General features: G+C 46.9%; 1 protein-coding gene across 2 annotated transcripts in view; it reads left to right on the forward strand.

Annotated features, from left to right (window-relative positions):
• Positions 1–255: 255 nt before the first annotated feature.
• The window catches only part of LOC122368736 (calcium/calmodulin-dependent protein kinase type 1-like), a 68,884-nt gene continuing 43,990 nt past the window's right edge, over positions 256–25,149 (forward strand). The window contains exons 1-3 of one of the 2 annotated variants that reach the window (XM_043342951.1): positions 256–824; positions 8,041–8,175; positions 9,514–9,588. In XM_043342951.1, coding sequence (XP_043198886.1) covers positions 676–824; positions 8,041–8,175; positions 9,514–9,588 — 359 coding nt within the window. In that variant the 5' untranslated portion in view covers positions 256–675. The remainder of the gene's footprint in view (positions 825–8,040; positions 8,176–9,513; positions 9,589–25,149) is intronic. The other variant, XM_043342950.1, reaches the window with a different exon arrangement.

A 25,149-nucleotide genomic window follows, 5' to 3' on the forward strand; every position in this document is an offset into this window, starting at 1 on the left:
ACAGGAAGTGCCGCCTTTCCAGCAGAAATAATTACCCAGTTCTCTGCCTTGCGTTACGTTGATTCCGGATGCAGAACAGTTGTTACGCAACACCCCTCTGTAGTGTCCAGTGGGAGCAAAACAATGTCGCAAACCACTTAGCAACGATAATCAGCAGCATACGCACCACAGCACCACGTCAGCTTCCTGCATGTAAAACTGTAAAGCCAGCAGATCTCCGAGCACGCCCGGCTAGCTCCCGGGGACAGCCAGTCCGTCCCGTCGTCCGGTCGACCAGCCCACAAGACGTCCGGCCCGAGTGGCCGGTCCCCACCGGCGACCTCGACCGCTCCGTCGCTCTCTCCTGCGCTCGGTGCTCTCTCCTCGGCCGGCTGCACCGACCAGGGTAGCGGCGACCGACCGCGCCGGCAGCGCCCGCTGGTGCTCGCAGCGCTCACAGCGGCGCACAGTCAGTAGGCCGAGTGAGCTGGCTGGGAGAGGGCGGTACTCGAGCTGCCTTGGTAAGAAAGAGGCCAGGGGTGAAGGTGCGTGCATTGTGGGCATCGTAGCCCACCAGCGATCGGTGTTGAAGTTGTGTGTTCATCGGACATGCGAGTGGTGTGTCGGTAGAGGATTTTCAGAGCTCGTGAGTGTGTGTATCTTGGTGTGCGCGGCGCGGCGTAGTGGTTCGTCGCCATGCCGTTCTTCGGCAAGAAGGAGAATCGCCAAGAGGGCAAGAAGATTCCGTACAAGAGCGGCGAGAAGCTGGCCAAGGAGGACCGCCGGCTGACGTCGAGTGCCTCCAATGTCGAGGAGATCTATGATATGAAGGAGGTGCTGGGCACGTGAGTAGCGCCGGGAGGGGAGGGGTGCCGGGAGGGGGAGGGAGGAGAAAGCTGCCACCGCGGCCGGCTGGGAGGAAACAGGCGCGGCTCGAAGCATGACCCATGGAATAGGGTGGGTCGCAACTGATGGGAACGGAAAGCGCGCCGTAGAAATCGTTAGTCACATTGATCTTGTACGTTATAGCTCTTATGAAAGCTGGCGCTTTTGTTTACAATGACATCCCACTTCTCTGATTCTCACTTTTTTCGACAATGTGTTTAACGCAGTGACATAAATGCCCTTCAGGGTGGCGCAATGTGTTTCTCTTGTTCAAGTTCATCGACCGTCTGGACGTGCTGACCTCTGTTTTGCGATCTCACCGTCGCTTCGGTTATTGAATTTGTGCACGCGATCGCCTTGAGCGAGCCGTTCACGATCGGAGCGGTGTTCCGCGTAAGCCTGCAACCAAGGCTATATAAACCAGGTAGAACGCTCCCGAAGAAAAAGTGGTGACAAGCAATATTTAGTTGCCGCGACCCTCACTTGTTCAAGACTATATCCGCAAGCAGCATTTACAAGCTAGCGGAAATCGACCAATCGGCGTTCGGCAATACTCAACGCTGATTGGCCCGATGCTCGTGACGAAATTGCGGGGGACTGCAGCTACTCCCCTATGGCGTTTCATTGACTTATGACTTTTGAAGGGGATTTGTATCAGTTTTTGTTGGGTTTGAGGCCATTTTTGAGCTTGGATATTCTTTCCGTGACCTTTGACTATATAATAACGACATTTAATTATGACATTTCTATATACTACCGGTGTCACATCGGCCAAAAAGACCGTAAGTACATGGGATAGACGGACCACTGCTGATGGGGCCACACATGTCGGCGTGTGGTCATCGGAGGCCCATGAGGGCTCGACATGGGCCCTTTATGGGTCGGTATAGGCCCAGTGGGTCCAGTGCAGGCCTACCAGGGGCCGGTGGCATATAATGTAAGGCTGTCTCGGGACGAATTGAGGGCTCATGGGGGCCATATAGGACCATTAGGGACAACATAAGCCAATCAGGGGTCCATTTAGGCCAATAAAGGCGCTTCAGGGACTTGAAGAGGCCATTCAAGAGCCGTGGTGGGCCCATGAGGGGACGGCATTGGTCCATCAGGTGCAGTCAGGGGATGTTGTACGGGTTTCTCAGTGACCCATTTGGGCATATCAGTGACCAATTTAGACCCAGCAGGGGGCTTTGTAGACCTATCAGGGGCTGGTGATGGTTTATCGGAGGCCAGCGTTAGTCCATCGGGGCACGGCATGCCCATTAGAGGTAATTGCGGGCCCACACTGAACAATGATGGCCCTTCAACGGCCCCTAATGGATCTAGATTGACCCATGTTCCATGATGTGTCATGTATGCCCCTATGGCAGGCCTACTCAGACCCCTGATGGACGTTCCCGGCCTCTGATGACCCTATACTGAATCCTGGTGGGGCTCTAAGAGTCTCCAATAACCCTTCTTCAGCCCATTATTACCATACGCTGGCACTAAAGGCCCCACATCAGCCGCAGGGCAGTCCGTGCCAAGACAGCATGTCTTTTCGGCCGATATTACATCGGTAATATTAATTAAAATCATGATTTTATGGTGCCATTATATAGCTAACAGTCATAAGAAATATATTTCAACTCGAAAACAGCTCGAAACAGCATATAATCTTAAAGAAACCCCTCTGAAATCCAAAAGCCTATTCGGGTCCATAGAGAATAACTGCGGTCCCCCGCAATTTCGTCACGAGCGTCGGGCCAATCAGCGTCGAGCACTGCCGAGCGCTGATTGGTGGATTTTCCGCTAGCGCGTGAGTGCTGCTCGCGGAACAAGAGTTCGTCGACAATCCTCCACAAACGTCTGTCACCACTTTTCGTAATGCTAAACAGCCGGAGCGTACCCCCCTGGCCTGCAACAGACGTCTTGCCACTGTCATTGCATACAATTTTAAGTGCATCGCCCACGCTGTTTCCACTGTAGGAATATCCTTTCGCTGGACTCCTGACCTTAAAACGCGCACATGTTGTTTATGGCATGTGTTGGGTGATTAATGTCGAGATGAATATAACCTGGGAGATCAATAATTTCTCCCCAAAGTTTATTTGATTTACGATGCACGGATCGCTGCTCCACTGCTTTTTTAGGTCTTGTTTCCGCGCCGTTACAACGCTGCTCCGGTCCACGTTTCTGCCTGTGTTTCAGTGCTGTTTCAGCCACCATTTCACCTCCCGAACTGTCATCTATTTGGCGCAGTCGCTCGTTTGGAGACGGCTCATCTGTCATCTCAGGCCTGTCACTGGACATAAAAGTCCAGGAACATCGGGCTGACACAGCGCTGACACGTTTGCGGTCGGCTGTAACTTGTGCAGATCAGCGGAGTAGCGCAAAGATCGCCGGCGAGTAGAGAAAAGATCGCCGGCGAGTAGAGCAAAGATCACCGAGGAGTAAAGATCGCTGGGCAGTAAAGGTAACCGAAATTGTAGTGACGTTAGTTCTATTTTTCATTCAGTATTGTCCGTATCAGTATGAAATAGGCTGTGTTACATTCACCAATGCTCTCTCCCGTGGGAGAGCACGTGCGACTAGGATGGATTTTTTTGTTTTTGTTTGTTTTGTTGGGTTAGGCCCTTTCGGTCGACAAGACCATTGCAGAGCCGGAAGGATGATAGGATTTAGGGGGAGACATTGGTCTGGGCAGGCACCCTAGTGAGTCGCCGGGGCTGAGCCCGTCCAGAGGACAGGCCACCCAGCCCCAAGGCACTCACTGCACCCGGCTACGGGGTGCGCTCCCTCGGGAGCAGCGGTGCCGCTCCAAGGGAGCAGCCCGCATGAGATAAAGTTGCCTGTCCAGCCCGGAAGGGGGTTGTGGCGTGGAGGAGAAGGATTTCAGTATCCTGAGGATAGAAGCACGGATAGGTGACTAGGATGGATCTCATTTCCAGTAGCGATGATTGACGGCAGTGAGCTGCTGGAAAAGAGTACCGATATGTGGTAGTTACATCGGCGGCGGCTCGTTTGGGTAGGTTATGACTATGAATCGTCAACTTTCGAGCTTCATTTGGTCGTATTTTGGTTTCATTTAGTTGAGCAATATCCTTGTTGGCCGTTTCCCTAAACAGCTACGTAAAACTCCACCGGTAATAAGTTGCACGGTCATTGCCAGTGGCATATATAGGAGCGACTTCATGTTTTGGGGTTGGGGGGCATGGGGCTTGGTCATTGGTCATCAAGTCCGACCCTATACGTCATCTGGACAATATCTGGCAATGTAGACACGTTGTGCTTTGGGTCATTATGTCAACACTAAGGAAACTTCCCAATTCCCATCGAATGGTGCTTAGGATGTTGTAAGCGATTTTTATGGTGCCGAGTGATTTCGGTCACGTATTTTCTGCTCCCACTATTTCCCTGTCGTTCAAGTTCCAAGGCGATCCAGTACGTCCTGAATCTTGGCTTAGCTTGGACTGGGGCGTCAGTGTACCGGCGCAGCTTCCAAACAAATAACATCCTCAGTAATTTCAACTGTTATCCTTGTAGCATGTGACACCCCTACCGCTAACATGGGCTTCTGTCATGACTTTACCGATGATCCGACACTAAAGCCCACAGCTAGCCATGGGATTTCCCTCGTGCTGTGGGTGAGCCGGCTTTTTGTTTTTGTTTTTCAGATCGGTGGAACCCGGTTGAAAGAGAGACGTTACTGGTGTCTTATTTCTTTGTCTGGATGCATATTGTGCTGATGTTAGGCATGCCTTTTCGGTAGCTTACAAGGCTGGGATCGCGGTGTAAAAGAAAGGCATGGGTTCGGTATACAAGAAGTGGTATTCATATTTTTCATTTCGTTTTTTTTTTTCATTGATAGATTCTTTTTGCAACTGATTTTTCTTCTGTCAACCTAATCCCTGGTTACCATATTATATTCACATTTATGCAGGTATTTTGGCTCCATGTATCTAACACATCCTTGCCCTCGTTTCGGATGCATGATGCTCAAATTCCTTGAGCTGTTTATATAATCACACAGCCACTAGTTTTGCAAGTTTACTGGACTCACCGGACTGGGCCGTGGTATTTCGCTATCGCTACGCCAGGTTGGTGTGTTGGAATGCCTTCGGCATGCCAATCGTGGTGCTGTTTATCTTTACTTTGGTCTGGAAGCACAACTACAAATTCAAAGCAACTTAAACGTGCAGTAAGTAAGTGACTCTTGACCTTCTGAAGGGCGTCTGTTTGACGTCATCGTACGCGGCATTGAAAAGTGTTTGTTTTCATAATTATAGTTACATAAAATAGGCATAGACATTATAATAATGTATTATAACATCCAAACTAAAAAATTAAATATTAAAATCTAGAAAGAGAAATTGCTTTACCTTCAGTGCTAGCAGTTTGTCTGTAGTTAAACCGATATCCGATTGTAAGCTATCAGGTATAGCTCATGGGTCTGATTAGGAGTGTCTGATAAAATAAGCCTGGTCTGATGATAGGGTGCTTTTATGGGCGTCTCGTTGACATGGGTACGGCACAGCGCGGACCTTGTAGGTTATCGTGGCTGTCACTGTCCCCTGGCATATTCCTTTGTCCGGTGTCATTCCCATCCGTGACACGTAATGCATCTCCATGGAGGAGGTGCGAGACAACTCCGCTCATGCGACAGGGGGTGATTTGGCGTTGGTGGGCTTCATCTTGTAATGCTCTTCTTTATCGAATGTGGTACCTATTATATGGCTTTTACCTGCATGTCTCGTTTCTGACCAGAGTATTGTGACTATGTGCGAGGAGTTGCCGATTATTTTTTTCGACTTTATTTGTCTGCTTTTGTTCGTTATGTCGTTCGGGAACAATTTTGCTGTCTTTTTGTAATGTCTTTACTTCAATCCAGTTCGTATTGTCAGGAGTTTGTAATGGTTTTCTAGCTGATAAGGCCTCTTGGGAATTAAAGTACCTAAATGAAAGACAGTAAAAAATAACGCCTTGCATACAAAAATGCTTGCAACCTGTAGTCAGTTAGATTCATTTCGTGGTATTTGGATGATTCGACATTGAGAAAATGCGCATGCATTTTATTGGCACTTAGCCTGATGAAATATATTTTTGTAGAAACCTCTGCAGTTATAAAACATTACTACATACCTGTAACATAACAGATGTTACGTTTATGGTTCTGTTTGTTCTGTTTTGAATCGTAGAGCTGTGAATAATGGGCCACATTTTCCAATCAGATAGCCTTCGTAAATTTAGCCTCTCGCATATCGAGATATCTGATCTATGAACATTAGCCGGCTCAGATTGCCCAGAAAATTGAGTTTTCAACGGACAATGGCTATAATTATCTCGGAGCCACCACCTTTACGCGGTGGGTGTGTTTGTTGTCCTGAGTTATGCGACAGTGCCCGCCTTTAAATTACTAACGATAATTACCCGTTCTGGGCCAAGGCCTTCTTTGAATGCCCGCTACACTACCGGCCATAATTCTCACACATGACCTTATCGCAGCCACAAGTGGGCCTTTCATGGCTAATTAGATTGTGCGCCGTCGATTTGTGTTGTATTTTGTGGCCGAAGCCCCGGGCCGCCGGCTACGCCCCTATCATCGCGCGCCTCACCGACTCCCCTACCTCCCCTCCCCCTCCCCTGGGGGCTATCGCTGCCCGATAGCGCTCCTATCTACACCGGGGCCCGCACGGGTGTCTGTCTACACACAGCCCAAAGCTCGCAGTGACGTCAGAACTTTACCCACAACGTCAGTTTCTGAGTGGTTTGTGTGACGAACGGTGTATTTACATACACAAGAGTTGGAGAGTCAAAACATTAGCGCGGCTGTGGGTCGTCAGATAAACAGATGCTGTCAAACTGACTGTAGGAACGGTTATTTAGGAAGGGGTTGAATTTCGAAAATGTTGGCTAGCTGGGATACCAAAAAATATATGTTTGAAACGGGATGAATTGTGAGGTGACGTAAGGCTTGGTGTCGTTAAAAATAATTGTGATGCTGTCTGTCTGTTTTTAATAATTTTTGCCACACCAAACGAATTATTCATAAAGGGAATAAGTTTTATTGAATAACATTTACCCCAATCAAAATTGCTTTTTTTAGTTGTTTGAAAACATATTTCGTTCATGAATTGATGTCGGACTATGAGGGTCCACATGGGCGAATTTTCAAATGTATGTAATATAATGTAGTTTTCTTATGAATGCAAGGGAAGCAATGCCTTTTGGCCATCAATGATGGATTAATGTTTATGAGGTTGGTGTTTTTTCTTGTACACGTTGTAAGTAAGTTTGCATTTTGGTTTGTTACCACGCTAGAAACTTGAAGTTTTTTTTAGCAAGCCTCAGTTTGGCTTTAAATATAATTAATTTGGCAATGACTATCTTCTGTGACATCATCGACATTCACCTCTAATGACATTTGCCCTAATTGATTGCACTTTTAAACATAGTGAACACTGAACATTTCTAGAAAGTGGAGAACTGGGTATAGCGCGTTGATGATAAATGTTGGGGAAGATGGGACATCTAGTTAAGTGGATCCGACTGGTTAATTGAGGTTGACTTCTCTGATTAAGGCTGCCGACATTGTTGTAATCAGATAAATGCAATTAACCCTGGGTTAATGGGCTGGAGGGGATCTCGCTCTAATTTGGAGCTATATCTGATGAATGGAGGCCATTCATCCAGTGGTTTGCTATGTGCATCTTCTGCCTGTTGCCACTCATACATTTTATTGGAGAAATAGTTAAGGCTAACATTTCTGCTAGAATCAAGAAATGAGAGGAATTGAATTAGCGCGGCATCCTACTGTTCTCTACTGAAAGAAAAACACAACAGATTTGATACTAAGCGCGATAGGTGTAATATGAGGCTCAGCACCAGCCCGCACGTCCATTTAGGACGCAGGGGCGGTTCGCCTGTTGTATCCTCAGGAGAGCTACAGCTTCCCCGCCGTGCCAGAACCTCCATACACGCTCACCGGGGCCGATCCTCCAGCCACTGTCCTCATCCCTCCCATGCGGACAGGACAGCAGGAACCTGTCCCCGCGGGTGTGTCCGCGCCACCGGACACGGCGACCCGCCGGCCCTGACCGCGCGCCGGCGCGTGCCCACGGCTGCAGAAAAATGGCGCCAACGGTGGCACGAGGATCTCGCGCGCAGAGACGACAACTAATCGGTGTCTTCTTTTTTCAGCGGCGCCTTCTCTCAGGTCAAGGTCGCCGAGAAGCGGAGTGAGCCCGGCAAGCTGTTCGCCATCAAAATCATCGACAAAAAGGCGCTGAAAGGCAAGGAGGACTCCCTAGATAATGAAGTCAAAGTATTGCGAAGGTGAGTGCGGACTACCGTGGGATCTACTCAATGCTCGACATGTTCCTTGCTTTCTTTCAGGCTTCGTCGAGGCTGTCGTAGAGTTACGGGTGTTGAGACACTGCAGTTTTAATCGTAATTCAATATGTTAAACATTCATTGTATGTTCGTAAAAGTTATTTTCAGGCTATCTCTTTCTTTCTGTCATTATTTTGGAATTGTGCGTGGTGGGGCTGTAGTGAATACCCGGGTACTAAATGAAATGCTAAGTAACTATGCACTGTGCCCTTAAGCACCCATACAACCATTCGGACCAAATTTCTTTTAGAAGTTTAGAAAATGTCACAACATCTGACACGGTTGTTGCACGGGCAAAATAAGGGAGACCGAGTGATTTGCTGAGCGGTTTTATCTTTGACGCAGACAAAGTATAGGCGCCGTCCCAAAGCGTTGACCTTTCCATTTCTGTGGGAGACATGCCATCACTCTATTAATATGGAGATGAGGCTGAGCAGCTCCGCATTAATATGGAACACTTCGCTGGTCTGTTTATATTGCCGCTCGCCCGCAAACTTTCGAATCGCGCGCAAACAATTCGCGTGCCCTTCGATAACCACGCATGCAAATCACTTGCAACACATTATTATTATTTTTTGTGTAATGTGCTACACGCGCTATACCAACATGCGATGTCATGTTTTTTTTTTTCTTTTCCTTGACATTTGCTTGGTCAAGTCAATATTTTGATTTATTTTATATTTCTTTTTAATTTGTGTCATTGAAACGTATATTCATAAATATTTAAAAACACTTCTTTTTTTGCTAGTAGGCATTGCTAGATGATTGATTTATCTGATATCTGGTGAAATTGAGGATTTATATTTTTGTGCCTGAAATCCATTATGTAATTTTATCAATGCTATTTATTCACGAAGAGCGCCAGTTAATGATGTTTGGTGGACGACTCATCTTTAATTCATTGTTGACATCACATCAAACATTGCTTTTTATAGTTGGAACAAATGCGTTGTGCAATTGATCGACACTTACAGATACTACATAATGAATGTGTTCTGCTCCGGGATTAATTACGTGATGGAACTTTGCCATGAAAATTGATAAAACCGTTTCATTAACAAATGCCTTGGTCTTCAAAGACATGCAATATTGCAATGCTACTTAGGGAGCAGATACTTAGTTTAGCAGAGATCGACCTAACCACACGCAACCATTTCACATACATGTATAATTGTATAGCCTGCTTTTAATCAGCATTTGGGCCAGCAATGAAACTATCGTTCAAAGGAATCACTGACTAAAGATAGTCTTAATTCTAACATGCTTCTTGTTTTCTTTCAGGCTTCGTCACCCCAACATAGTCAACCTACTAGAGACATATGAAGACAAACACAAAGTGTATCTAGTCATGGAAATGTAAGTACCGACTATATTCACCGCTTTTCTCGCACGACTTTTGCTTTTTTCGCCCACGAGGCACGCACCCCTAGTATCCCAATATAGGACTATGCCGCATTCGCCTGGCTTCTGCGGCCTTCAGGTCCACCGTTGTCGTCATAGGGGATTCAGTAATTCCAGGGGGCGATACTGACGCCGATGGTCAATGGTCAACACCGATGGTCAACACCGATGGTGTTTTCATCAGCCCGCGTGTGCGTCAATAATGACGCACGTTGGGCACCCCCGGTCTCTGTGACACGGGGGACGGTGACCGGATGAATCTGGTGACGGCCGGTGACAAGCCGACTTATATGCGTTCTTGTATACGCGGACCGGGCTGGCTTGTGTTACGGAAATATGTTATTAGTTCGTGGGAGCGTGAGATAAAAGTATAGAGCTACAGGAGTTTTCAAACGCCCATGTGGTGTTTTTGTTAAAGGGACTGTCCCACCTTAACATTAGATTTGAGTTGAGATAGCCATCTTGATGGACGTTCTTTGAAAATCAGTGCCGTGAAAACCGTTTCTCCAGCAATTACTTCATCGCAAAGAAATTTGAGTTTGATTTTGACATCTGTGCAAATAAGTGCCACAATGTATTGGTATTGGCACTTAAATCTGATGACGTCATCAGGCTTTCGAACGTCCGTAAATGTTTGACTAAAACGTTTTGTAGCACGCGGTGGTATATGCTGCGTTGCGCGCAACAAATGCCGCACTTTTAAATAAAGTCGCTAGGAACAGCGGAGATCCCAAAAAGTAAACAAAAGTAAAAGTCTAATATCTTGAAAACCGGTGAATATTTTTCGGTGAAATTTGGTAGATATTCGTTTTCGCTCTTTCTGAACCGAGCGACATCACTTTCATGCCAATTCATAAACTTTTTTAAAGGTGGGAGGGTCCCTTTAAGTAAGATTATGGGGGCTTCCAAGCTTTGCCACTCGTCACTCACTCCCGTAGGTTATGAAGTGAAGGTTTCACTTTGATAATACCTAATTTATTTTGCATTACTGTATTAAATGAAATTCAAATCCTATCGAACGTGTGCCAGACATGTGAAGACTTCATTCTTGTTTGCCTTTGTTGCTGCAATGTTTATATTTAATTGGTAAAGCTTAAGTTAATTTATACGTAAAATATTCACTTGTCCTGTATAGCTATTCATGATATGGTTGAAACATTTTAACCTAACAACAATTGATTAAACAATCTAATTATGTACCTATTATACCTTACAATACCCGTTATTATACATTATAATTATGCCTGCGGTGGTAAAAAAGCCCAGCTACATAGCTGACGAAAAAAGGCCTGACCCAATGCTAACCATCAGACTTGTGAGACATTGATGCAAAATACGCATTCTGACAATGAAAAAAATATATTTTTCGCCTTTTAATGCTACCACTCAACTTATTTTGCTCGCACATCCGGTCGGCGGGCAGTTTCTTCCTTCAGACGATACGCAGAAACAAAACCTTGAGAGGCAGGAAAACTTGGATAGATGCGCAATACACAAAACCATGCGTCTCCAACAGGGGAATCCGCAGTATCGCTCCAACCTGCGGCGTGCGGGAATGTTCTCATGTGTCGGTGAAGCACACATTCCACGCTGCGGGTCGGTTTTATGACACAGCCGCGGCCTCCAGTGAAAGTGAGGCCGGCCCGATCGCCGCTGGCGACGAGCCGGAACCTCAGCGCCGTCGCCGCCGTGGCTGGTCGAAATCCATGATTCTATGGGCCAGGTCTCCTGGCTCGTGGCACTCCCCAGTGACCAGTGTTGCCGTAACGACTAACGTTGAATGAAGTCAGCCGCGGCCCCCGCGCTCATTGCCTATCTCTATGCCGTCTTCGAGCCCCGTCAATGCCGCGCGGGAGTCGCAGTACCGATGACGTCACGCAAAGCACCGGTGACGTCACCGATTGCGTGGGCTGGCCGTAGGCTGTTGTTGCTGTTCGCAGATAGGTGCCGCGAGTGGTTGGCGCCGTAGCCCAGCGCATACGATCAGCTCTTTGCAGCCGGTGTTTTCACCTTCCGAATGATTGAAAATATGGCGGAACGTCGGCTCATTTCGGCCCGCGCCCTGCCAGGCGACTGATCAGCAGACGTTGTTTTTGTGCGGCGTCTGACGTCGACGAGTCTCTCCGACGAACCCGTCGGTGACGACGGCGGCACGTTTTCAATATCGGAGCGGCACCGCATAAGTCGACGGCGGAGCGTCGTCGCCGCCGACGAGGACGTCGCGTTGTGACGTCCGGTCACGCGCCGCGCCGGTATTTCGCTCCGCGACGCGCCGTTGAACGGGCGACGGATCGAGCGTCGCAATCGACAGCGACACGGCCCAAACGACGCGACGATCCGGGCTTCCGGGGGAGACGGAAACAGGCGGAGACTCGGGGAGGGAGTACTAGTAGAGCTTAGCTGCAAGCTAGCAAGGTGAAAGAGCCACCTTACGAACGGTGACGCTAGTCGTTAGCGTCATTGCCAGCCTCTGTCGCTCTCGCAGACCATACAACACGTATTGATGGTTATTACGCTGATTGGAGGCATGTTTCTGCACGGACAGCTGATCTGATCGTGTGTCCCGGATTAATCCCGCGTCGGTGCCGCTACTGCCGGTGCCGCCGTCTCCGTCACCACAATAATCACCGTTTAATGATGCCATTCATTACGATCTCCGTCAGTTGCTACTGCTGCATCGGCTGACCGTATCTGGACACCACGCTGCATCACGTGACCTTGGGGTCACCGGTCACCTGGCATCCCTGCTCGTGCTCGCTCCGCCATTTTCTGTCCATTACCACCTGCACGTCCCCCCCCCCTCCCCTCGGCCCCGGGAAGCGTTACGCCTCACCCATGGCGACCACCACATGGGGGCCGTTTTCCGCGCCGTTGCCGGGTCGTCGGTGTTTACCTGCGCCATTGTTGTCTCAGTGCCGCGCCGGGACCGCCGAAGTGGACCAAGGTTGTGGCCATGCCCGACCGGTGAGGGCCAACGAGCACGCGGACCCTGTCTCCGCCGCCCGGCCGCCCGGCCGGCTGATCGGCTACCAAGCCGAACAGCGACCGACTGGGCCAGGAAATTGGAACGGGCCGAGACATAAATGTGTCAACATGCCGTAGTATTTCATCCAAAGTTGAATTTATTGCATGCAAAACATGATTTAGATGGTCTGTATTGCCGTGAAATCTTTAGCCCCAATAAGTTGACTGTTGATTTGGGCATCGAAGCTGCGGAATGCATATTTGCGTTGCGGTTCGATGCAGCATCCCTTGATGCATCATAACAATTAATAATCATTACGATTTGAATAAAAAGAAGCTGTAACATTAGGTCCGGCCAGGCCGAACCTAGCTTTTCCTTGGCCTATTTATCCATCGGCTCCATTTTGTGAGAATCCCTGAAATTAGTCAGCGCTGGTCTGCGCCGCTTCAAACCTCCCCATCAGTCCGTTGCGTCACGCTTCATAACAGACTGGCGCATGCCTCCCAGCTGTGGCCTATGGAAATGGAGAGTGAATCGACCTCCAGCGGTTGCGCCGCCGCCGGCCGACCGCCGCTGCCGGCCGCTGGCCGCTTTCTCCCGTGATTTTCTCCCCGACTCCGATGACGCAGACATGTGGGCTGATTGGGGGATGGAGGGGGAGGGGAATCAGCTGACTGGTCTCAGGGGAGGCGTGGTGAATACGTGGCTCGCTGGAACATGATCTGCGCCGCATGGAGGGAGCTTACATCAACCTTCACTGGGAGCTCGGTGATTGGCACAGGTGAAGGACAAGGGGCAGAGTAGGAAGAAAAGCTGCGCATCGAGGTGGAATTAGCTTTACATCAGGCCGAAAGGTCTTCATCCGAACGCGATGAAGTAGAAGTCGTTACAATAGTTAGATAAGAAAACCACAGTATTCTTGAAATTTTTCACATTGGTCGCATTTCTATTTATCTCCTTTTCAAATACGTTATATTCCTTTTCCATGCATTTTATGTTTACTCAACAAGCATTTTCCTATGAGCAATTCAATTCAGGTCAGCATCGACCCGACTCCGAATTCCGTAGAACCCATGGAGTCAAATACTGTAATTCAAATGGACCGCACTCTGCCGCTTCGCTGGGGCCAGCTCCAAGAGACTCGCCATTAAGGATAATTACATACGCTGCAGGCCACCACCGCGCTTTCATGTAGCTTTTGAAACTGCTTTCCTAATAAGTGGACTCAGCAGAGTTAACCCGAAGTCGTTTGTCCATCTGCTTTTCTGCCCGTTGGCGTAGCCTGTACCGTGCTGTGGAGTGAATTGTTCGAATTGAAGGCGAATGGTATGGATTGAGCTTACGACAAACCATTAGGTAATTAGTCTCAATTGAGCTTGAAGCTGGTTTCAGTATTTTGGTATCGATTTTAATCGCTATAGAGATTCCTTAGGACGCACTTTTGGGCCAATAAAGCTGTAAACCTGCTTGATATGCTGCTCAGACAGCATATTTCTCTGAAGGACACCTCTGAATGGCTATTACACACTGTTTCGCTGTTAGGGGCTTGTTACAATACTGAACCGTTCGATAAGCTGTCAAACTGTCAGGTTTACCGGGATGGTTGTCAGAATCTACCATGAGATAAGTGCGCATCAGATCCCAGAAAAGTTATCACGGGAGAGATGTCGGTGAATAGTTACAAACAGAAGGGGCGTATGAAACTATAATGCGTCAGTATAGGTAGGTAAAAGAAGTTGGGATGTATTGAGTTTTAAGACGGTATTGCAGCGGTTTTTTTTAGTCGGTGGAGTCCTGAGCTCTTCTTTGCAGCTGTGCTTGACCATGCATCCCTGCGTGTGTGGTCGATCTTTGTTGTCTTGATGTCAATGCCTGTGACTGAACAGTGCCTGTGGCTAGACCTGTGTTTCCACCAGAGCCATTCCTGCAGCATCTATCCCAGTATCCTTGGTCTCCTCCAGCACCTATACCTAGTCGTCAGTGCCTGATAGCTGTTTCTCCACCTGCACCTGATTGTGCCGTGCTTGTTGTTCCTGGTAGCGGCGCCTGCTGCCGCAGCCTCTACCCGCCAGCCCTGCCTGCTGTTCCTGATAGCAGTGTCTGCTGCTGTACCTGATAGCCATGTTTCCACCTGCTCCTGATAACCGTACCTGCCGCTACCCCGGTGCGCCGGCACTGGCACTAATGACCGGCGCCGCTACCAGCCCCCGCTGGGTGGCCGACAATCCGAGCCGACGCTAATGACACGGGCCGGCGACACCGGCTGTTTTCACCATGCACGGGTAATGGCTCGCACCGGCTGCCCAGATAGAGCTAGCCGCGCAACACTCCGCGAGATAACGCGGCGGAGTAACTAGCCGCGTATCTGACGGCTATCGACACACCTGAGTTACGGCGCTGCCCTGGCGTCAACTTTTTGGCCCCGTGCGGCATGATTTCTGGACGGGATAAACGTGACTTGGCCGACTTCAAGGATGGATGTTGCATGTACGGGTTTGTTTGTTGACATAATGTCATAGTGAATCGGCCTTTCAAGCATATTAGAAGACTGTTCGCATGATATTCGTAATCGTGAAGTCAGATTTTTACCTTTTTTATCTGAGATACACCTTGCCAGTGAGTGCTCTCAGCTCGGGAAGGGGACCTGCTTTTTATCAAAAAGCTGTATCATTTCACATTCATGGTCTGGGACTTTGTGCCTGGGAAGATGTGTCCGCCTTTGATACTTATTCGCTGTCTGTAGTTTTCTGAATGCCAACAAAGCTGGCTCGTGTGCCACAAAGGTCGTTATCGTAAATCACTTCTGACGTTTGATACATGTCCCCAAAACACTGACGAAAGCACGCAGAACACATGACACGGCTCAGAACCGCAGCCAAATACCGTGCGCCAGACTAACCGTTCGGTAATGGTTGCAGTGTCGGATCGCGTGCCCATTGCTCATGGTTAATGGTCCATTAACAGTGCCGACAACTTGGTTACGCGGTCCACAATATGCCCCGAAATGCTGCTTCAATACTCATGCTTACGTCACAGCGCGTCAAATGACGTCATATACATTATACAATGCTTCTGTATTTTGCTGTCATTTTTGGTGTCAGGAATGCCGCTGTGGATGTTGAACTGAGGCTGTGGCAAGTGTGTAATCGTAGAGACATTTGAGTTTTGCACACTTACTGGAAACTGAGCAATGCTGCGTTATATAAGTCGCCCGTTTCTTGAAATTAACAACATTGTTCGCGTGCAGGCCCGAGGACGGCGTCTGTAGTTTTACAAAGATTCGCTCTTATTCATGTTAAGTACGCACTCCGTGTGCAATGTTGACTCACGTTATCAGAGTTGTTACGAGTAACACCATGCTGTGAAAATTATCGATTTCTTGTTACAACGCATTTATTTCTTGCAGCGTTCTGAGTAGCAGACATGTGCTTGGATCCGAGAGCTGGATCTATGATCTCAGTGGATCTCTCGACAAAATAGAGGGGTTGGATCTATGATCCGAGTGGATCTCTCGACAAAATTCAGGGGTTGGATCTATGATCCGAATGGATCTCTCGGCAAAATTTAGGGGTCGGATCTATGATCTCTGTGGATCCAGCGGGCAAAAATTTGTGGAGGACCTATGATCTGTATGGATCTCACGACAACATGTAGCCAATGAAACCCTTATCTTACATAATTGTACACCTTACAGTGCAATACAATTGAGAATTATCACTTGTGGATATGGTTATTGGTTAAGACCACTTGTAATCATTAGGTATCATCATTAAATTTGAATTTAAATAAACAACATTTGCTACTTTTAGTTACCAATTGTAACTTTTTCATGACAGCACTGATGACAATCTTATCAACAAGCTACAGCCACTTAAATTCAATGAACAAACAGTGCAGACAGATGCAGTGGCAGCAGGGCACTGCAGATTTTCATTTTGGTCCCATTCCTTCCATGCAACGCCAGTAGGGCTATATGTTAAAGTGCCAAAATCTATGGGGGGCACTGTACGCTGGTGCAAACCCCCCCCCCGTTCTTCCGCCTATGGACAGATGTTAGAAAATCAAACCTGGAAGCCAAATAGGTCAGTTTTGTTAAAAATAATCCAGCAATCCACTTCTGCCAGGTTTAACTCACCTGATGAAATCCCAATCCAGAATGTTCGTATGAGCTATCAGCTATTAGTATGTGCAACACAATTTCGATTTAGTAAGAATAGCAACCAACCTCTAATACTTTCCTAATAAAATTACAAGTTCAAAAATGGCATCAACTTCTTCGGATTACCTACTTTTGGCATCGTCGTGCCACGTGTGGTGCCATGCTGTGCTTTTGTTATGAGAGAGCCTCCCAAAAAAAGACAAACGAAATTCACAGCTCACGTTTTGGTAAAATGGTTTGATTACGTCATTATCGTTTGACCAATGAAAAATCTTAATTTGACTAAAACCGTAATGATTCCAAAAGATTCCCCGTAATAGGCCCTTTAAACTAATGACGTAAGATATTGTTATTCTTTTGAAAAGTGAATAAAATAAAGATGCAAGGCGCACACCGCTCAGGGCCATCATGTAAAACCATTTCAGCTTACGCTTACGTCATTAAATTCAACGCTACAAAGATGATATTCACAAACAATCGTATCGTAAAATTATGTGAGGCAGATAAAATGAAATTCTTAAAAAAAAAAACTTCATCGACTTTTGAATTTCCAGTTTGATTTTTTATTTATTTTCATTATACTCGAAGGTAGAACGCTAAGCTCATTTGTTATTTGAAATGACGTCACGAGTTCTATTTAGATACTGAATAATCATTTTACGGTAAATATCCAAGGCCATTACAATTGATATTTCGCTTCCCATCGCTTCAGCTACGCGCCCTAATCCAACAAGAACAAGCTTCCCATCGCTTCCGCAGGCTGTTGAATATTTTTATACTTTTGTTTATATCTCAGTTCATTTTATCAAATATTTCTTGCAATAGATTGAATTACCTTTACCTAACCAAGCCACATGTGTCAGTATCATCTTTTATTGTTTACAATCAATTGTGGTAGCTGGAAACTGGAAAGCCTCATGGTTGTCTAATGCAAGATTGTCTTTTCAATATCATTATGTAGATTCTAACATGAATTGTGATGTGGTAGGTACCTGGTTATGTATTGTTCATTAGTCATTACTTTGACTTACCTCTATGTTAATTGTTAATGCAACCTTTTCTGTTGGTTTGGTATGTGAACTGTGAACAATCTTCATGTCACTCAATTCTCTCAAGTTGTGACCGTCATGAGCCTCCTTTATTTTGTATTCTGTATAATGTAACTGGATGCCTTTACTAATATGGCCTTTGTATAAGATTGTTTGTTTCTAACCATACTTTGGTATTCATAACTTCTTATGAAAGAAAGTTGTTAGCATTTTGAGCACCTATGAGCTATGATCCCAATGGATCTCACGACAAAATTGGGGAGCCAGATCTATGATCCGAGCGGATCTAGCGACAAAATTGAAGGGTCAGATCTATGATCCCAGTAGATCTCTCGACAAAATTGAGGGGTTGGATCTATGATCTGAATGGATCTCGGATCAGGATCCATGGGATCGGATCTCAGATCCATTTTTCCGGATCCAAGCACATGTCTGCTGAGTAGGACGTTTTCCTCCGAACACACATTAATGACGGGGCATTCCACGTCAAATCAAACACCGAAATCCGTCATCCCCTTCGATTTTTCTGAAAATTTGTAGGTAGACTGGGCATGGTTCAAAACTGAGTTGCGTATAATATTTTCGAAATTTGATAACGTATCGCTGAGATATAGGTCATCAAATATAGCGAAAAATGTCACGCATCAATTTTTTAAATGGCTATAACTCTGGTTCCTTTTTCAAAATGATATTAATAGGGTCTTATAGGCCATTGATAAGGCTTTGATTTTTAATTATAAAATTAAATTGAAGTGACCTTGAAATGCATTTGACCTTTAATTAAAACATAAAAAATTAAATAGCAAAAAACACGTCACCTTCGATTTGGGTAATTTTTACATATTATGTCCGTCACAATGTTCCTAACCATCTGTGAAAAAATTGGAGTGGGCCATTCATAACTTTCACGGCAAACGCCGTTTTCATGCATCAACATCACGCAACCGCGCGTGACCTTGAAAGACACATGCTTGCTTGTGTACACTTTCTGAAATGAATGATTGCTGATTAGTGATATCCCAAACTCTGCGTGAATGGAAATGCATAGTCATCGTAGTCAAGCATTCACGTTCCATAGTAAAAGTGTCTCAGGCAAACGGTATTTTGCGGTGAATTTTGAGCCGTGTGGAAATGCATCATGAAGTAAATTCAACGAAAACATTATCACGCAACGATATCTTCACGTCTTTTGATCTTCACTATACGAAAGAACATACATTTTTTTAGTATGTATGGGGAATTTCTAGTTAATCCAATAATAAATATGGCAGTTAGAGGCCTCAGCTAAGAGTAACATGTCGCCGGCTGAGGCGGGCTCGGCCGATGCGGGAAACGCAGCGGCGGCAGCAATCACAATTTTGTGTTTACACGTTCATATTTCAATTGTTTACCAACCGATTTTCGAAATTCTTTCACCATAAGATTGCCTGTACATTTCTTAGTCTTCTCACAAAATTTGACGCGAATCGAACGTAATCAGCGGTAGGGAGCGCGATGTAAAGACGGAACCGTTCCGTTCCGTCCCGGCACAGTCTACAATTCAGGCGGCGCGTAGCGGTCGGCGCCGGCTGCCGAGTCGCCGCGTCGCTGCGGCGACAGTATGTTCACTTTACACCGCTATTACTAGAAAAGTTGTGAACCGATTTTCTTATTGCTTGCACGATGAGATGTCCAATTCAATTCTTGACAGGTAGCCATAATTAATTTCGCATTCATCTTATGAGATATTGGCGAAAAAACAGGAGGGGTGGGCGAAATTCGCTCTTCCCCCTCCACTGCGCATGCTAACATACGTTTGCATATGTGCAATTTTCTTCAAAACTTATGAATGGCCCACTCTAATTTTTTTCACAGGTTGTTAAGAATATGGTAGGCAATAAAATATATGAAAATGAGCCAAATCGAAGGTGACGTGTTTTTTGCTATTTCAATATTCGTGCTTAAGAACAGAGTTAAGCAAATTTCAAGGTCATATATTTAAGTAGGTGCAATTCTAAACAAATGCTTAAGAAATTACCTAAACAGTAAGGTTTATTTCATGCAAATCAATCAAGTACAACCAAAGTTATGATCGTTCAAAAATATAAAGATGCAACATTTTGTAAAAATTTGATGCCCTTTCTTTAGAAGACCTGTGGTCAGAATGTGCAAAAACATCAATGTAATGTCCGGGGCCACACAGGAACTCGCTCACAAATTTATAATAAAATCGCTGATGGTAAGGTGCAAAACAGCCGATTTTTGTTCGATTTGACGTGGAATGCCCCTGACGATGCGAGCCATTTTGTTTTACGGTGCTTTTTAGTGCAGCGTATTCCGTCACGACAAAAATCACTATCACGGGGGCAATGGGTGGCGGTCACACAGCGTTTGACGTATCGTGATGCTCGTGACGTCCGTGACGTGACGGCGTGATTGCGTCACTTTCACCTGGTGATGGAGGTTCGCCGTAGATGGATGGGCTCTGTCTCACTGATGGTGACGGTCCGCCTCACTGATGGTGACGGTCCGTCTCACTGATGGCGACGGCTCCGCCTCCATCACGGGGCGATGACGGTGTGATACCGATAGAGAGTTTGATAGGTGATGAAATTGACCGTGCCATCGTGAGTTGTACGAACCGGCAATATGTAATTTTCTATACTAACTTATAAGCATCCATCACATCATATCAATCACCAATGTTTGTGGCTTTCTTAAAAAAAAGTTTTCGGGGCATTCAATTTATATCAGGTGGTTTATAGATGGCTGTATTGAGTTTGAAGATGCAAAAGAGTATCATCCATTTGGCTGAGACATACCCGAGTCCGCTGATGATATTCATATATGGGACCCATCCCCGGTCCATGGTGACCCATTTAGTCGGTTCTGCCTCATAAATCCTCCCGTTTAAACATTCATCATAAAATTATTTATGAAACAATCAGTGCATATGTCACCAGTGCCCACTGACCTAAATTCTGCAAACCACATAAAACATCTCGCTTGTAACCTTACCAGAGCATTAAACAAGGGAACACACAACTCGTTCCCCCTTCGTCGACCTACTTCTTTCCACCTAACGAACACCTTTTAAAGGCATTCAGCCACTATTTGACCTTCATTTCTCCATACCAGGCCTAGTCCTGTGTAAAATTGGGCAATTGATCCGGTCCCTATCCCCTGTCCTTGCCATCTGATAATGGAGAGTCTGTGCGGCGCTCTTTTTTTCGGTCGTATAAGCGTCGGCGGCTGTCTGTCGGCGATGGCCCGTCCCGTCGCGGCCACGGCTCGCTGCTGGTGTCATGCCTCGGCTCCTTCCTCAAGGCTGTTCCGCTCGGCAGAACAGTGGCGGCCTGGCGCAGACGCGGCAAAAGCGGCGCAATATCACGGCTCGACGCACAGCGGACGGGATGGGCACGGAAAAGGTCCAAAGATGCAGACGGAAATGAGGGGAAGACGGGTTGAGAGATGGGGGACGGAGACGGTGACGGAGACGGAGATGGAGACGGGACGAGAGAACCGGATGATATACGGAGACGATGACAGAAATCGGAAAGATGACTGGGTCAGGGACAGAACCGAGGTGGAGACAAAAAAGGAAAACATATACATACGGGACGAAGGATAAATGAAGGAAGAGAGATGAGCTTTGATGAGTTCCTCGTGACGCAGAGGAAACAAAACCTTCAGTCCGAGACAAAAAATGAGCTTGAAGGAAACGTCGAACACCGTGATATATTTGCTTCCACACCTTCCTTAAATCTGCCTTTTGCTGTTAATTGTTAAGCCAGAACCTTTGAAGGTGAGACACTGTCCCCAATGTTCCGTTCTAACGCTTCATTCAATCCGTCTTCAACATCCTATGTTTGCTGTATCCCGATCACAGGACAGTCTGAGGCAACGCCGAGAATGCTGTCTTTCTATCTACCTGGCCACGTCATCCCACAAGCTTTGAAGTGCAGGTGGCGGTGGGTGCAGGCTTCGTGACGGGGCGGCCGGGTGAGGGCGCAGTCTTTGGACGGGTGAGGGCGCAGTCTTTGGACGGGTCTGTCGTGACGTGAGCGCTAATGGGTTGGGCGCGCCCTCTCCGAGATTGGCAGTGCAAAGGGAGGGCAAGTGGAGGTGCAACTCGCACTGAAAGTATAGACAGAGCGGCTGTGTGAACTTGTTGACTCTGGAAACTACACGGTGAAACTTATTTTGAAGGTGAACATCAGTCGGGTGGACGCTGGCGCGGGCGATAAGTTGCTAGGTTATACCTTATCTAACATGGTGATGATGTTATAGTGGGGAAGAAGTGCGTCGAATTTAATGTCAATTCGTCGATGTGAGAAAAGATGGCTGTTGCAACAGCATAACGACAATGATATATGTTTGCTCAATTTTATGTCAGTTTGTGTTATTCTTGCTAACACAACATCCACTTCGTATAGGTAATCTTATCTTCCTATTCATTTCTTGCTTTCGCATGTTCTGTTGCGCACTGAACTACTATCCCGGTGATATCACGCCGGTTCTGCAATCACGTATCAGCCAATCGGGCGTTTCAATTTGCCGTGACATGACGGGAGGGGCGCTACCGGTCGGTCCGGTTCACTCTGCAGGGACAATGCCCTGGGCGGGCGACACCGGGTGACGTCATCACTGGACTTGATGACGTCAGCTGCGACCCAACAGGTGTCACTGCTCCACTCCGCGCTGCTAATGGAGAGAGAAGCGAGTGAGGGATATTGAAACATGTCCAGATTCGACCCGATGCAGCCCGAGTTGTCGCGGTCTGACACGACCTGATCCTACCCTATTCGACCCAACTCGCAAATACCTACTTGACCTGACGTTAGCTTGACCGACATAAAAATCGCCGACTGCAATCATTTTTAGGCCTTGAAGTCGCCCACAAATTTCACCAGCCAGTAGCCACGCGGAAAGAGACGTTTATGTTAAAAAAAAACAGCAAAGTATCAGACAGCCTAACTGATATTTTTCTTCATCTGCTACTTTTTTCAAGTGATCGGCAAAACTCGTTGGTGATCATCAAACCTAAAAGTGATCGCAACCGGCGATTTTATGCTGCCTAAACTGGCATCCGACCTGTTCGACCCAATGCGACCCTACTCAGCCTTCAGTCCAAGTCTGAGCCACTCGTCACGTGGTCATGCGGCACGATCGACCGTCTGTCACGTGACCGCCGCGGATGGGCGTGTCACGAGCCCGATGAGCCGGCTCCGCCGTCTCCCGAAGGCGGGTAGATTGGTAACGTCGTCTCGAACAGGGATCAGGGAAGATTGGTGACCGGTCGTTCTCTGATCCGGGGTCTGATCCGGGCCGGCCGCTGGTCTGGCCTGATACACGGATCGAAGGAGATCTCAGCACTGGCTGTTTTATGGAGACGGTAGCTGGAGACTGATGAATCGGGCAGATTTGTTCGGCTGTTTTGGAAAGGGCTTACATTTGTTATGGACGAATGCCGATTCAACAACATTTCTTTAAAGAGGACGACAAAATCACATGGCTGTCTGTGACCGATTCTTATCTCAAATGATCCAGCTACTGTATTTTTGTTGTCAGCTTGATACATGCCGTCATATATAATTTTGCTTTCCATGAATTCATTTCATTTTTACAGTGTAACCGTACTCGTTTCACTTCATTTAATTTAGACTTCACTGGACCCCACGTAAGCATCAAGATCTGGAGCCCGTCTGAGCTCTTTAATCTGAAACGTCCCAGCATTATTTCTGAGGAAAGGGATTTAGGTTCAGTCGCTGCTGCCAACTGTATATCTTGTGAGGGCTTGTCCGACTTAGGAGTTGTGCAACCAAGTTCTCCATTGTGTGAACTGTGAACCTAATGTTGTCCAAGAACCGAATGTCTGCCGTCCTGACTGATGAGGATTTTGGGTACAGTTTGTTTTCTACTTTGCTCTGGGGCCCTAAGCCTGTAGTGTCATTTGAAAACTCACACAAACATGACTGTCTGGCATGCAGACTCCCGAACCATTGGTGTGCTTTCTCTGCCATGCTAACAGGCTTTGAATTGGTAGCTTCTTTTTGCAATAGTGTGAGCTCGTGCAGAGGCTTCTTATTACCCTTTGCCTGACCCTTTTTCCTTAGTTTTGGTAACATTATCCTTTCCTTAGTTTTGCTCTTACAAATTAAGGCTGGATCATACTTTTTACATTCATATAATGATTCTCTGGAGAAGTGGAGATGGTCATTTAAAGGCAATTTTAGCAGCTTAAATGGGCTATTTAATTTCATCCACGAAGCAAAGCACTCGACGCGAAACGCTCATCCGTTTCTCGGTAACAAATGATATGACGCTAGGATAAATGGATATCTTGCCATGAAATACGACCTTCTGGAAAATGTAGTTTGTTGGCGAATATCCTCGCTCTTTTCCGGAGCGACCGGAACGCGGTCGTTCTTTTTTGCTCGTCTATGGCGGCGACCACTGCCGTACTCCGCGGCCGATTGAACTCGGGCTCGTGTTCTCTCTCTGTCGGCGGAGCTATTGATGACCGTCATCCGTCTTGTACCGGACGGCGGCGTCTCGATGACGTGTTTTTATGGCCACTGAACGACAGCGGACACAACGCATGGCCGCGGTAGCTGCGTGTATGCATCCAGGTGCTCGTATGTTATAAGGGGGAGAAGACTTTGTTTGGCGCAGCCCCCACAGGGAGAAATCTGAGTGTCTTTAGTCGTAATGGAAGTGAGATTATCCAAAATGGATAGGATATCTAATGGACCTTTTCTACAATCCTGTTAGCGTAAAAGGTACTTTTGTTAATTATTTCGGATGTTGGTTGGCCCGGCCTCCCATGAGAGTGTTCTTAGGAAAATAATGTCCTTGTCGGCGCAGACGTGTTTGCTCTTTGCAAAATAAAGAAAGAGTTTTGCCACGCTGCAGCATTCTCAGTCGCATTTGCGTTCTGATTTTTCAGTAGTCCCTTCTCTTAACCCGCGCCCCGCTGGGCTATTCAGCCATACGCGCCCTGCTGGGGGGGGGGGGGCAGATTCTGCCCCCCCCTGTCTAACTTCCAAACCGATGGTCGTAGAAAGACGGGGAAAACGGCAATCGAAAGCTCTCAACAAGGCGGATCTTTAGAGCCCAAATTTTTTTGCTTAACTAGGTCAGAGGTCAGGTCAAGGTCAGGTCAAGGGTACAACATGCAAGTTTCTACAGTATCGGCCTTGCACCGTAGTTGCCGAAGAAGGGACTGAGACTGATTGCCCAAAACGTGTTCTTAGACTACCAAGACAATATTCGTTGCATACAATGTCATTCAAAGTTCAAGGTCAAGGTCAGGTCAGGTCAGGTCAGGTCACCAAAAACAAAATATGGAAAAGGGCATGTGC

The sequence above is a fragment of the Amphibalanus amphitrite genome, unplaced genomic scaffold, assembly GCF_019059575.1.
Source record: "Amphibalanus amphitrite isolate SeventyFive unplaced genomic scaffold, NRLGWU_Aamphi_draft 000972F_arrow, whole genome shotgun sequence".
NCBI classification, from domain to species: Eukaryota; Metazoa; Arthropoda; class Thecostraca; order Balanomorpha; family Balanidae; genus Amphibalanus; species Amphibalanus amphitrite.